The sequence below is a fragment of the Paramisgurnus dabryanus genome, chromosome 19 (assembly GCF_030506205.2).
Source record: "Paramisgurnus dabryanus chromosome 19, PD_genome_1.1, whole genome shotgun sequence".
Lineage (NCBI taxonomy): Eukaryota > Metazoa > Chordata > Actinopteri > Cypriniformes > Cobitidae > Paramisgurnus > Paramisgurnus dabryanus.
The window spans coordinates 20648863-20664836 of NC_133355.1; the positions used below are offsets into that span (position 1 = coordinate 20648863).

Sequence of the window (15974 nt, forward strand, 5' to 3'; positions counted from 1 at the left end):
CGGTGTAATGTGAATTCAACAATGTTAAGTGTTAAAAAACTGATTAATAGCCACTTTTGTTGCTAATGGGTTGTTTTATAAAAGACAAATGACAAGAAATATTGCAAAACCTCTTTTTATTAAAGTACATCACATTTAATATTTACATTGATACACACAACACTTTGCATTTAACACTGCTTATTTAAATACCTCAGCTACAATTAGAAACAGAATACAGTATGGAATAATGAAAGTTATCTTATACCACAGCGCAGTGACATGAAAACCACTTATAAGGTCTTTAATAAATCAAATGAGTTAAAAAAAATTAACCACCCTACTCAAAACTTGAACATTAAAATACACTGCAATTACCTTACTGCCAGGCAGAAATGCCTATCCTTCACAATACTAAAGATTTTTCCATAACAAAACAGACATTTCAATTCAAAAGACGTTTCATTTTTCTTAAATACGTTCCAACCTGGTATTTAGTTCCCGTAGTTGTTTTACTCATGATGTAGTGGAAGGCTGCATCAGTGGTCTTCATCATGGAGGGAATGGCTTTTTGGTCCAGAATGATGCAAAAATTCTGGATGCAACTTCTGTTCCCAACGCAGTGCAGGCATGGCTGTGCTGATTCATCCACCTCAAAGCATGGATTGATGCTCATCACCTAAGTGTTTTAAAAGAGTGTATTTGATGAATGTATTTGATGTGTATTTATGAACTTGTATGCATTTACATGGGGTGAACAATGCAAGCAAACTAACTGCTGAATAAATAACTAGAACAAAATACTAAAAAAACTTACATAGCACAATCAGTAGCTTCAGTTGCACATTGACCCTCTTTCTTCTTTCTTCCTTTCACAAATGAAAGGCAAGAGGTGAATGAGCCAGGGAAGAGCTACCACATCACTGTCCCGTCCTAGCAAAACAGAATTTAAACACCATGAGTATACAGTTAAACTTTAAAACCGTAAAAGTAGCAAACCCATGTACACTTACCATATTTAAACTCCTGTTGACCAGACAGAGGGTCATCCATATTGTTGTATGTTGGCTATTTTGCAATACATCACCTCAGCATATTTCTGCAGATTTTCAAAGACAAAAAGAGTCAAGAAAATACCAAAAAGGGTGCAGTTTTAACCGTTATTTGAATCAAAATCATCTCAGTATAATAAATCATGTTAGAGACAGTGTACAGTACAAATGTACTGTGTGTACTCACATAACTAGTTGGTAAGCTCTTATCCTCCAAACTGGGTTAAGGAATAACAGTTCCAGAATTCATGGGTATGCCGTATTCAAATATAGTCTGGTAGGGTCCTATCACAAAAATGACAATAAAGACTCTGAAAACTCAACATTCTTTTTATATTAAAAACAACACTCAAGACAATATGAATCTTCATTTATACATTTTCAAAATAGTAATCAATTTGATTGCTATTTAATATGACATCAATAGCAAAACGATGTATGAGAAGATAATATATTTTTATTAAAGTTGGCAGCAGGTCATGTGAGTTTCTTTCCAGATTAATAATATTAATAATATGTAAAAAAAAACTACATATACTAAAAAGATTGGTTAACTGTTCAGTTATGTCAAATAAAATGATTTATATGTATAAATATATAAACTTACCTTCTGTAATGAATTTACATAAGTATTAGCAGTCGTTTCTCATTGGAAGTCATCCATGTCAGGTCTTCTTTAATAAACTGCCCTAAAACAGCATCTCTTCTGAATGATTTGAAGCACTCAGTGTGAACTTCACCAAACTAGCATCTATAATGACAGAAAAAAACTAATGTTCGCCATACACGTTTTACACTTTCGTATGTATTTGCCATTTGCATCTGTCTGACATCTAGCGCCACGAAAAGCTTACAACACACAATGCATCCAATCTGTGCATACAAATGATGATATATTGTGAGGTTTTGGTCAAATGAATTGTTGGTTTGGCGATATTTCCCCTGTTTGCATACATCTTAGAAAAACACATGACGATGCGGTTGCGGTTTTCTCCGTGTTTTTCAGTAATTTGAATAATTAACCGATATCCGTGCACTCACGTGCATGTAAACGACCTCGTTAACTCACGGTATCTAGTCTATATGATTACTTTATAACGAGCATCATATGGTGAATAAACGAGCTTTCATTTAACTTAATTTCATACCTTCAATTTGTAGTGCATGTCGCGTTTTATCATGGTTCAATTCTTTCTGTTAATATTATCCTTCTTGGTTTTAAACTTTTAGCTAGCAGTTTAACTTTATACTAAACTAACAAGGGAACAACGTAACACAAGGTAGCTCTGATTAAACTGAACCAAATAACGAACAAAGGGGAAATAAAATGGGAAAAATATCTTATTTAGGTTTTTTGGCATATGGCTGCGTAGAGTCAGACAGAGAAATAACAGTTTAATTTAGCTAAACCATGTGAATATTATGAGACTGATTTACCTGATCTCTTCAGTTCTCCTGTGAAAGAAAATGGCGGTAAAATCCCTGACAGGAAATGTTTAGTGGAGGCGTGGCTTGATTTACACCGCTCAGAGTGAAATCTGATAACACCCTTGTTTAACACTGACACTGTCGTGAATATAACACTGGCCTAGCAATGGCAGTGTTATTTTATTACCAGATAGTGTTAAAACAGCATCAACACTGTGTTTTTAACACCATCCCTGAAAATTTAACACTGGTGATTTTGCTGTGTACATATTTGAGAATGCTTATCAGTACTTTTTTGTTTCTTTAACTTTAAAGATGAATATTCTTCTTTAGAGATGGGCAATTTTCAGCAATAGCACATTATATTCAACATTTTGAGCTCATAAAAAAGATTTTTCGCTTATTTAAATGATTTTTTTTATGTTTTTATGCACGTTTAGTTTTGGTGCAATTTCATCAAAAGCTTATAATTAGGAAATACACACAACACGCTTAACGTATATTTTATATATCTTAAAAATGTTGTAAAAATTGCGTATTCTTATATAATAAGAATAACAATATGATACATTTATATTGCGCTCAAAATGATTTAGAAATGGAAAATGGAATTGTTCTCAACTGAGTGCTTGCAGAATATATAGGCTATATTTGAGAATGCTTGTCAGTACTTTTTTGTTTCTTCAACTTTAAAGATGAATATTCTCCTTTAGAGATGGGCAATTTTCAGCAATAGCACATTATATTCAACATTTTGAGCTCATAAAAAAGATTTTTCGCTTATTTAAATTGCTTTTTTATGTTTTTATGCACGTTTAGTTTTGGTGCAATTTCATCAAAAGCTTGTAATTAGGAAATTCACACAACATAACGTATATTTTCCATATGTTAAAAATGTTGTAAAAATTGCATATTCTTATATAATAAGAATAAAAATATGATATATTTATATTGCGCTCAAAATGATTTAGAAATGGAAAAAGGAATTCTTCTCAACTACCACCAATAAAGTTTTAAAATTCTTCTTTAGAAAAACGGCATTTAAACCCACGTGCACCGAACAAGAAAACGTATGCTTACATACAGTCCGTGTATGATATATTTTTTATTTAGTTTTACATATTTTTATTTATATGCATTTAATAATAGTCTACCGTAAGGTCATAATGTACACACTGTTAAAAATGATTCAGTGGCTTTGTAAATATCTCTAAAATAAATTATTAAAGTAACTTAATAAAATCTCTTAATGCAGTTATGCGATTTTTTTAGTTGGAAAATAAATTACTTAAAATAGAACAGATATTTTGTGTAAAATGTACATATATTATTTGATGTATACGCCTTAATAATATAAGTATTACATTTACAGATTATTTTAGTCAATATATTTAAAAAGGTCAGAGTAATATATTTAAGTTTTTTAAACTGTAATAATTGCATATTTCAAATTATTATTATTTCTATTTGACATCAAAAATGTGTAAGTTTTACGCCTAACTTGAAGTATGAATTACTTATATTTTCACATTGATATTATTTGAGTAAATGTAGGCAAAAAATAAATTAATAATAAGTAGAAAAAATGTCAATTTTAAACAATCACATAGCCAACGGTTTTTAATCAGCAACAAAGAAACTGCACATTTTGCCGATGACAAACACCTCAGAAACTCCTCCAATTTATGAATATTTACACTCACAATATGATTTTATTTCCTTAGTACAAAAGTATAACATATTATACAAATTCTCAGTGAAATGTATTAAACACCAATGCATACTTTTTATCGTGTTTCATAATGTGTAAAGGGAAACATGATAATATAAAAAGTAGCCTACTGTTCAGTAATGCAGAAAAGCGCACCGTACATGTTAAAGCTATTAAAACGTTCAGATGCAAAAATGAACTAAATGTAAAATTAGATAAACTAGTTAATGATATTGCGTAAATGCGCTCGGTCTCTTCAAAGGTCTTCGCGAATTATTTTGTTATTAGACTCGATTATCATACATCACGTCTCTTCTACTGTAAGTACACGGAAAAAATAAGACAAATGATGCGCGTTTGAGTCCGATTTTTATGAAGAATATGTGACTGTTTATGTAACTGGCAAAAGAAAACTTCGCCAACAAAATGTTTGCCAAAAAGCATGCATTTGTATGACATCAAAGTCTATCGCCTAAACATTGATAATCCGTGTCATGTTACTTCAATATCATACAGTATACGCTAAGCATGAAGTCGAGCACACACATTGTCGTCAGTATGGCCTACATGAAACACGCCTGCCCTCTACAGGTTTTTATATTTCCTGCGTCCCCCACCGAACTCCCCTTCTGCGGGATCTCGCAGAATTTCGGAAGTCTCCGCGGCATTCTGCTCTCAGAAACGCGCATTTTTAAAGGCCACATCTGTAAATGCTAATACATTCACAAAGTGCTGTACAAAGATTAAGGGCACGCATTGAAAAAAGATAGGTATGTTTTAATTCATAAAAGTTGAGGTAAAAATATAGTAAAATATTGAAAAACGGTGGTGTTTTCCTTAAATGCCTTAAGCTTTGTTCAGATTGAAAATGAAATTTGACTAAATCTATTTCTTTTGTAGCCTGAACAGCCAAAAACATGAAATGTGGTGTAAGGTTTCAGTCTAAATGGTCAGCACACAATCCAAATATAACAGGCCTTTATAAGGTTTTGATTATGTTTACTTCTTGCTTACAGAATTTGATGACATCCATTATGTAGTGACTTTAGTGAACAAATCAGCATGTATGCCCACGCTATATGTATCTCCTCAGTTTTCACACTGACAGCTACTCTCAGTTGTTGACTGAAGACTCTCACCAGTGTTCTGACGCATTATTACTATAGCAACAGATACACTGGCCATTTCCTACCCTGTCTGAACAAAACTAATCAGATTTCATTAGTTGCAATGCGACGGTGCGGGCAGTCAGTCCTACAGATCGTATTTGAAAACCAAATCGGATTTGGGTGCAGTGTAAACAAAGCCTTAATGTACTCTGATGTGTTGCTTATAATGAATTTATTGACTATGTCAGTTTTATAAAAACAGTGTTGGTGGATCTGTAAATGTTTTTGAGAGAGGAGAGAGATTTTTTTTATTTACACTAAGTGACAATATCAGCTTTTTCTTAGCTGTATGCTATTTATAGTAGGTGAAAATAAGTTTTATTTAAAGGTGCAATGTGTATCTTCTAGAAGGATTTCTTGACAGTAATGCAATATAATATACATAACTATATTATCAGTGGTGTATAAAGACCTTAAATAAAGAACTGTATTGTTTTACTACCTTAGAATGAGACGTTTTTATCTTTTATCACACAATATATCTTGTATTGTTGGGATGACGCGCGGGTATTTTTGTTTATTATAGCTCAAATGAGCACGTGACGCGATATTCTTTTATGCTGCTGAATGATCTCCGTCTCAACGCAGTAAGTGATGAGCTAACTTACCTGATATCTGCTTCAGTCCAGTTTTCTGACATTTCTCGTCGTGAATGTTGTAAATCCCTCATTTTAAGAGTTGAACCAACTTCATTTTGCCATGAATCACAACGGCATGCGTGTCATTGTTTATGCGTCTCATTTATTATTTCCTGATAACTGCTTCAATCTAGTTTGCTTCAGATACTATTTGCATTTACGTATTTTAGTAGATTAACAGATTGCAATAGTTAAGGTAGAGTGTAAATGATTATATATTTATAAAAGTAATTTAATGGATGCTACATTATTGAGAGAATTAAAGCGCTCCATACACCGACCCCTAACCCTACCAAATAAATAATTTTATTCTTAATAAACACTTGTTAGGCACTTTATATAAGAGCAAGGTTGGCAAAAGGCGGATACGAACCAGCGACATCGCATCCAAAGTTAGTTCCCATACCATAAACTCTACTGCCTGTGGCACTGAAGACATTGGATTTCACGTCTTTTGCTAACTTACTGTAAGTGGTCCAACCAAGGGGCAACCTTCCAAACTCTATTGTGAAGGCAACAAGTAAGGGACATAGGAGCCGATCACGCCCTTTTTTGAACAAGTTTCTATGGGCAGTGAACGTTATGCGCAGTGTTTATGCGCGAGGAACGCCTTGCTATAACTTTTCTTTAAGAAGATATTTGGATAAAGGTTTGGATTAGTTTGTGATAAATAAGTGTAACTTTCCAATGCAAAACTTTTGGACACAATACTAAGTTGTTTTGGGTGGATGCCAGTTTCTTGCTGAACTTGCTATGCGGATATAGGCACACTGTGTGATTATTCTCACATGGCTCTGCGGCTATTTGTGTTTTGATTGACTGCCAGATCTATATCAAAATACCTCACTGCTTCTTTCTATATTTATTGATACTTGGCAAACGTGGTGAATGTGTGTATGTGTACACTTCTCAAACACCGAGTTTCTCTTTTGCAGGCACTGCCATAGCTCAGCTGACGGATGTGTCCGGTCCGGAGCCGTGTGACGGTGATGGACGCAACACCCTATTCAGTGACAGGGCCGGCATGGTGAAGGCTGCCCGCATGCTGCTCTCCTCTGTTACCAAAGTCCTGGTGCTGGCGGATTGCATTGTCATCAAACAGATCATAAGCTCACGCAACAAAGTACGTGCCGTTTTTTTGCAGTGTTTTAAATACGGCATCCGGTGACCCATACAAGCACTTGATATGACACTTCACAAAGACTTCACAATAAGTGTAATACACTTTCTAATACACAGATATACACACATAGACACAGGCCAGTCCTTGCTATGTTATCACTGCAAGGCGTCAGAGATATTTGCAGTCCTGCTGCTTTGGAGATAACAGAAGAGAGTACAGGACAAAGTAGGAAGGTCTTAACTTCCATGTTGGAGAGATGAGTGGGCTGTATCTGTGTGTGTGTGTGTGTGTGTGTGTGTGTGTGTGTGTGTGTGTGACTGTACAGTCAGATCTGAAGCCAATCATGTTCAGTTAGTGATGTTTAGACAGCCTGGCAGCAGAGCAGCTCTCCATTAAAGAGAAACACAATTAAATTAGTCTCTGACTGTGCCTGATAACGCCCACTGCTAGCTAGCCAAACTCAAACACAGGCTCCTCTTATCAATTTTCTGCAACGCAAGCATCTCAGACTGCTTCCTTGGAGGCTTTCTGTTCCATTTTTTACTTGAGGCTTACTAGAACCTGCTCTTTTAACACTCATTTGAACTTACTCTGCATTTCAACTTACTATGAGCTACAGTGTAAGGGTGCAACACTTCATTTGTATTCATAAATAACATGTTCATAACACTGTCATTTGGTAACTAATGAGATCGATTTATAAATATTCATAAAAGTTGTTAACTTGTAAACTCTTTGATTTGTTATTCAGTGCAGAACTAAATCTGTGCTGCATGCATAACAACATGACAACAAACAGACAAATTGCTTCTTACTGGAAAGTTATGTATGGGTGCTCAATACTGAAAGGTTTAAGTAAGGTATATGAAACATGGAAAATGTGATTGTTTGGTGCTTTATGGCACTTAACTAAGGTCTTTACCTTTTCAAGAAGGTCTTTTAGGGTCTATGTGGTTTTAAAAAAAAGACATTATTTACCATATACTGTGCATTATTCTGGCACCACTATGCCCTGCCTTTCTGAAACACGTCGAAGTCCATTTGCTCTGAAAAGTGCTGCGTGCTACGATTGGCAGTGTTAAGTAAGTTACTCAGTAAGATATGGCTAGGAACTATACTCTCGTTCTGGTAATAATCAAGGATTTTGCTGCCGTACCATAGCTGCAGCAGGTGCAATGATATTACGCAGCGCCCGATAATAGTCCCCTTTTTTGGTCGATTTTCGGGCGCTGCGTAATATCTTGTGCCTCCTGCAGCCATGGTACGGCAGAAAAGTCCATGATTATTACGCCGGAATGATAGTATAGTCCCTAGCCATATCGGCCTAAAAAATCGCAACTTTTAATTTTCCGTCAGTCTTACTGTGGGTTCAAATTAGACGCGTTTAAGGTGTCAAATTCGCGTCTACCGCACATAGTTGGATGCTAGAACATTTGAAGTGCACACACTTCATTAGTGCTTGAAAGCCACCCGTGAAATTCTAGTCATTGAGAAATTCACGTGAAAATTCGCGTCATGGGAGGGTCTTCTGAGACTCTGCTCACTTCCTGTAATCACGTCACTACTACATAACCTGATTGGTTAACACGGCGCGTTTTCCGCCAAAGTTCAATTCGCGTCATTGAGGCGAATCGCATCTACCGCGCCACACTAAATGCCTCATTCACGCCGCGAGACCTCCAGACGAGTGTCAACGCATTTTTACATTGACTTGAAACATTGAAATCACTCGTGATTGACGCCTCTACCACGGCTGGTGTGAACGCAGCATTAGTACACAATGTAACTACAGAAGAGTCAAGATTTAAATAGACTCCAGTAAACCACCTGAGCTATTAAAGATCAACTTCTGAGCATTTGATTTTTCTTAAGGCTGTACTATTAGTGCTAAATATGTGCTTTTATATGATTGTGCAGGTGCTGGTTACTCTGGAGCAGCTGGAGAGAGTCAGCACTTTTCAGGAATTTGTCCAAATCTTCAGCCAATTCGGAAACGAGATGGTGGAGTTCGCCCATCTCACAGGAGACAGACAGAATGTAAGCAGCCTAACACACATTAGAACATATACCAACCCCTATCCACTTTAATCAAAACACTGAGACCCCTTTTACACCGGGACTATGTGTTGGCACCGAACCTGGGGCGAACAGTCTGCCAGACCTCAGAACCAGCTTGCGTTTCCACCAAAATGAACTAAATGCACTACATCACCAATGACCAGAATCTCTCTCAGCGTTATATTATTATATTGCTGCGGTCTGTAGTGGAAGCTCCGCCCACTGATGTCATGGGTTTGCTCTCTTTGCTGGTTCGAGACCACCAAGATTTTAGGGCTGATTCTGAACTAGTGGTATCGGGACACTATTTACTGCAGATGTGTGAATTTACACAACTCATCATGAGGGAAGAAATGGGATTTTGGTTACAAGAACCCAATAGTACCGCACACTTCAGTTTCAATCACTTCGCTCTCAAACCCCACTGATAAAAACCTTTAGGGTAAAATACACTTGACTGCAGTACGGAGCAGATGGATGAAATAATTGCAGCTCGGTGACGCTTATTAAGGCTCATATTGGCGTGCTGTTGTAATGCGGTAGAACACAGCACATGGATGGATGATATGGGAATATACTGTTCATTTGATTTGATGCCTGAATATTGTTTTCTTAATCAATGCCCTGCTGAAAAACAGCAGCCAAATCAGCTAAATGTGCTCAAGATGGTGTTTGAAACACAGTAGCTGGTTTGTTAGTGGTCCATTTGATTTCAAACAGTTAGAACAAGATCACCAAACTTGACCCATTCCAGAATTTAGTGCAGCCAATGACCATAAATGAAACTTGAAAATCACACAATTTTAAGGGTTTATATGGGTAGCTAGTGGAACAAAGCCATGGGTTTGATTCCTATGGAATGCATGTATGGATAAAATTAAAAGCTTAAATGCACTTTGAATAAAAACATCTGCCAAATGCATACAGTTTTAGCAAAACATGGCTGTATGTTTCTTTTCCAAAGAACTCCCGGACACAGTCATAATTAGGAGGATGGTAGAGAAATATGAATATGAATGATAGGAAAGGATCTCTCATTTCAAGCATGAGCTTTTGCATGCGTTCGATAATGTTTCACAAACACATCACGTTCCTGCTTCTGCAGAGCTTCCCTGCCAATCTGCGACCTCCATCTTTTCAGTTTTATTCAGAAGAACATAATAACAGATAATCACATCTCCTTTTGTATGCCGTGGCTCCGGGCCAGGGTGAGAGAGATCAGGTTCCTCACATTCTCTCTTGTCATGCTCATACTCGGTATGTCTGTCACAAATCCCTTATGTCTCATGGTGTGTCGAGTGAACGTGACTCTATTGAGTTATATTTCAGCCTCTCTTAGTGTCGGTGGAAGGCGTTTATATCAGCGCTATCTTTTCCAAGGACCAAATTTACCATTCATTCTTCACACTACCTTGGAAATGAATATGTTCTTAGAATCCCTTGACAGTCTGCTTTACATGGTTAAGATTCAAGTCAAGTGCACTTTTCTTGTAGAGCAAATGTAGTGGATTTTTTCTTAGGTTGTATGACGTAAATCAGTATTGTCACTTTGGTATGCGTTTTCATAAGAACTTCCTGGAAACTCTTACGAGAACAATACAGATTTGCTTTGTGTGAATATTAGTTGCAAACAAATATGTTTGCTTTTTAAATCAAGATGAAGGTTACGAACTATTGACAGCACTTTATGCATTCATACTTTTCTTTTGTGACTCAGGATCTGAAGGACGAGAAGAAAAGATCTCGAATGGCCGCAGCGCGTGCTGTTCTGGAGAAATGCACCATGATGCTCCTCACGGCCTCTAAGGTGAGAGCAGATTGTGGAAGAGAGTACCATCTGCTGACTGAGAGATGTTATTATCATTAAAGTGTATGTTCATCCGGGGTCCACTTAAAGATTATTTTAAGTTGTTGTATAGGCAATAACCTCTTATTTTAGATCCAGAGACTGTGGAGTCCAGATATAACTAATGGAAAGGCTTTATTTTCTATTCTTTTCTTATTTAATACAGTATTAAAACTATATAACTTATAAAAAATGCACACAAATTTTGGAATTTCTTAGCATTTGGTACAATGTGCCCCCATTTTGCTTTGAGTTTGTTTAAAACCTGATGTTTTTCTCACTGTATGTGTCTTTTTCTTTTAGGTTTTATTATAAAAGGAAAAAGTATGTGTTAATAAAAAATGTCATCTTGATAGGAAATAAGACCTTGATTTAAGCAACTCACATAAATGTTTATTGTCTGTTCTTTCATGAACAGCAGGCACTATTTAAATGCTGGATCATGTATATGCTATAAAGGCCAAAGTGTTTTTGATGATCACTAACTGTGTGTGATGAAGTACAGTTATTAGACATAAACCTCATTCACACAGCACTTTGGTTCCAGAAAATACACTCTAAAAATATTGCTTGGACTCAACAAAAAAAATAAAGCAACAGTTTGCATCAATTATTTTGAGTTAAGACAACTACTTCTGAATTAATTCTGGCCAACAAACTATAATAAGTTAAATGCATTCAAAATATTTAAGTTTTTAAGTAGTTAAGTTTTTGTTGCATTCTAAATTTGATTCAATCAGGGACACTGATTTACACAAAACTACTAAAGTGATTCAAACTTTTTTATTTAACAACACTTCTCAGGTTGCAGAAGACAACCAGTTTTAGCATTTTTATCAAAATGCCATCTCGGTGAGTCTGTTCTCAAATGCTCTATTCTTCAGCACAATGGTAACCTCTTAAAAATCAACAACATAACAGAAAATATTTTAAATACCAAAAGTACAGAACAATAATCATTAAAAGTCTTCTCATGTTTTTATCTTAATTAGAAATGCATAAAATAACACCATATTAACTTGATGTAACTATCAAGATTATGTCTGGACAACTCAATAAAAAACGTTTGCAACTTTAAATCTTTCAATAAATTAATTATTTAGGATTTTTAACTTGCACCAATGCATTAAATTAAATAGTGGCAACAGATACCCTGAATTATTTTTTAGAGTGTACCCATAAACAAGCTTCAGGGTGAATGCAAAAACACCTCCCGCAAATGTGTTGTGGGATTGTTTCCGGAAAATAATAAGATACCCGGAAAGCCCCTAGTGTGAATGAGACACAGAAACAATGCCATAAGGGGCGTGTCGTAGTGAGGACGTATGTGTCATCACAACAATTAAGTTATGGTTCAGCTCTTTAAAACGAGGGGTTAAAATGACAGCAAACTGGACTGAAGCAGATATCAGCTCGTCACGCTTCGCGCTAAAGCGGAGATCATTCAGCAACATAAAAGTATAGCGCGTCACACGCTCATATAAGCTTATAATAAACAAAATGCCCGCGTGTCATCACAACAATATATAACGTTCAGCTCTTCAAAACAAGTTTTTTTAAATGCACACTTACATTCACAATTAGAAATGTCTGCAAACTGGACTAAAGGGATCTTGTCAAATATCCACTCTGAAGCTGAGATCATTCACCAGCATACTAGAACGGCGCATCACGTGCTTCTTTAAAGTCTTGTCTTATAAACAAAAATGCACTGGAGAGATAATTAATGGATAATAAGCACACTTCAGACACTGCGGAGAAAAAAAAATTACCAAGTGCAGGACTTCACGTCAAGTGTCTTTTCGGGATATTTAAGGTATCTGTGTGAACGAAAGCACACATTCCTGCAAATCATTGGCTGTGTGAATGAACCAAAAATTGAACGATACCGGACTATACCCTGACACATTTCCCGTGTATTTTCCATAATGTGTGGGTGAAAAGGGCTATAGATGTTGTATAACAATGTGGTATTCTTTCATGCATCTTGAAGTCACCTATAAATATCATAGTATTTGAATATAGTAAGCATTCAGTAGCATGGTGTTCCAAAGTACCATGCTATTACATCTGTTGTTTTCCATTGCCATTTTGAGATTATTGTATGGCTCTATTTGGCTCTTAGACTTGTTTGAGACATCCAGACTGCGAGTCGGCACGGATGAACAAAGAGGCCGTCTTCCAGCGTATGCGTCTGGCCCTGGAGCAAGTCATCGAGATTGTAACTGACGCGAGGAGCAGCGGGGAGGCCAAAACACCTCCTGTCAGCATCTACGCGGGGATTAAAGACTTTAAGGTGCAGGCGTAACACAGGGACTTTCAGACTAATGTCTGGATAACGTTTCTCTTCTACTGAAAGTATTGACTGTACAAGAAGTCAAACCACACATACTGTACAGTGTGCCATTTCTAGATCATTTAATTGCAATTTTGCACTAAACAAATAGTGTGTACCTCAATTTTATTTTGAATGTAGCCTCTATTGGATCATTAAAAATGCAGGTGTAGTTTAGTTTACAACCAAACAACTCACTATAAAATTGTTAACAGGACACTTAAGGGGTTGTGTGCAATTAAACTTCATAAAATTTAAGATTTTTAAATGTACTAGACTTGACATGTGTCAGATTTAAAAACAGCTGTTTAAAGGGCACATATTATGTAAAATAAATTGACATAAATGTGTGTTGACAGTGTGTGAACACAACAACTCTACAAAGAAAAAATCCAACCTCTCTTTTTTAGTCTCCATTAAACCAAAGGAATCTCATAAGACATACTGTTTTGATTCTTTTGTTAAGGTGACGTCACACAAACAAAGCCCCGCCCACGGCCACTGACTGACTGGTTAATTTTACCCAGAAGCTTTTCTAAATGTGTTTATTTGCACATTGTAGCGCTAATGCGGCTAAATATACGATTGTCTCATACTATATTTTTAACCGAAAGCCCTTACTGTCTGTTGGTAAGGGAGTGAGGAGCAGTACCTCGTTTGCATTTAAAGGTACAGACAAGAAAACAGATATTTTTTGCTCGCACCCAAATAAGGGGATTTTGAACATGCTATAACAAATAAATGAGGTATTTTGTGTTTTGAGCAGAAAGTTTACAGACACTTTTTAGGCACACCTGAGACACATATTATAGTCAGTCCCTCCAGAAAAACATGATTATGCGATCGTACGATTCAACGGCCATAGTCCGCATATTTATGCGGGGGCCACGGTTTTTTCAAATACGCCGCACTTTCGCAGAATAAACTGTAGATTCCCGTGCCCAAAATATGCGGGCTTGCATGATTTCATAATCCCTGTATTTTTGTAGCAAAATCACATATATCTTAGCAGAAAATGTGCATTTACTTCACACAAGCACAGCCATGTCCCCTGTTGCAATGGGAACGTTATGAAGTGACGTAAACATCAGTAAAAGCTGCAAAAAGTTTTTGCAAGTTCCCGCAATTTCATCACATAAAATTGCATAAATATCCCACATATTCCATTGCATTTTGTAGGATTTTTGCCCAAAACAATCACAAAAAAACTACTTTTTTACATTTACACGCACAGTATTGTGCAAGTTTTGGCCATCACCAGCTAGCAAAGTTTTAATGGCCAGCCATTATATTTTTCTGCTCTGTTTATGAAGATACAAGTAGAAAATACAGGAAATATGTACAGAAAAAGTACAATGGCTTCTTCTGACCAGTATGTAGTATGACCTACTAAGCACATCTTGAACTCTTTTGAGAAGACTGAAGTCCTGAAATAGTTAAACTAGAATTTGAAATCAGCTTTTCATTTCATTCAAATTTAAAAGGGTCTGCAGTTTCCTGCTATCGTTCAAGTGTAAAGGGAGGTCATACTAATTACTTGACACTTTAGTTTATAATTTAATTCTGTTTTTTAATACTTCATATAAGGGTGGCCTGAGACTTCTGCTCAGTACTATATGTCAGAAGCATCATCCCTGTATTTATGTGTGTGTTTCAGATTAAAGTGGAAAGTGTCCGAGACTCTATGTTCTGTATGTCATGTGAGGCTCTATTGGCTCAATTGGAGGCTCTGGTGGAGAAGACCCACGACTTCACAGACTCCGCTTATACTAGCCATGAGCAGAGAGAGACGATCATTCAGCTCTGTCAGGCCACACACCGTGAGACCAGACAGCTCATCAACACATGGAGACAGGCGGTAGGTGGACACATACAGAGCTGACCGGTTGAATTTTGTATGCCACTGGTGGACACATTGGCCCTCATTTATCATTCTTGCGTAGAAACGGGCGTATATGTTGGCGTAAGATTATGCTTACACTCCTCTCACCGCCTGATTTATGAAACTGTGCGTACCTTTGATATTCAGGTGTACGCAATACCTGCCCTTCATAAATGCCGCTGCTGAAAACGATCGTCATTAGAATAACAAGCCCATATAAATTCAAGTCTCCGCCTCCCCCACGCCCTCATTTTACGCCATTGACACACGAAAGACGGCAAAGAAGAGAAACCGGGGAAGTTAAAAGAAAGAAAATTGTTTTATTTGGGAGTTTAAAGAGTGGGAATAAAGACACATTAATAATTGGATGACAATTTGTAATATTCTTATTATTTTTTTTATTATTAATGACGCTTATTGATATTTAGAAGAATAATTATTTATTATTATTATTATTATTATTATTAGCCTACATCTATTCTATGTCTGCTTAATGGTTCGGTTAAGTTTTTTTAAAATAATATTTTAAAATGATGTTATAACTTTTGTAGTGTGTTGTTCTGTATTTACATACAGTTGTTTGTTAGCTAAGATCCAGTTTGATACGGAGCTCCGGATATAATTCAAATTAACAATTTGTTTCCACGACATCCACATGTTTTACTAGGCTAATTCATAATTTTAAGTAATAATAATTGTAATAGTAATTACGAAATATTATAATAATAAATTCCAAGGAACAAACTGTTGAAT

General features: G+C 36.2%; 1 protein-coding gene across 3 annotated transcripts in view; it reads left to right on the top strand.

Moving 5' to 3' along the window:
• ctnnal1 (catenin (cadherin-associated protein), alpha-like 1) overlaps positions 1 to 15974 on the top strand; it is an 80075-nt gene that overhangs the window by 44654 nt on the left and 19447 nt on the right. For all 3 annotated transcript variants that reach the window (XM_065292474.2, XM_073812787.1, XM_065292483.2), the window contains exons 3-7: positions 6913 to 7100; positions 9018 to 9137; positions 10876 to 10965; positions 13130 to 13300; positions 14997 to 15197. In XM_065292474.2, the coding sequence (XP_065148546.1) occupies positions 6913 to 7100; positions 9018 to 9137; positions 10876 to 10965; positions 13130 to 13300; positions 14997 to 15197 (770 nt within the window). The remainder of the gene's footprint in view (positions 1 to 6912; positions 7101 to 9017; positions 9138 to 10875; positions 10966 to 13129; positions 13301 to 14996; positions 15198 to 15974) is intronic.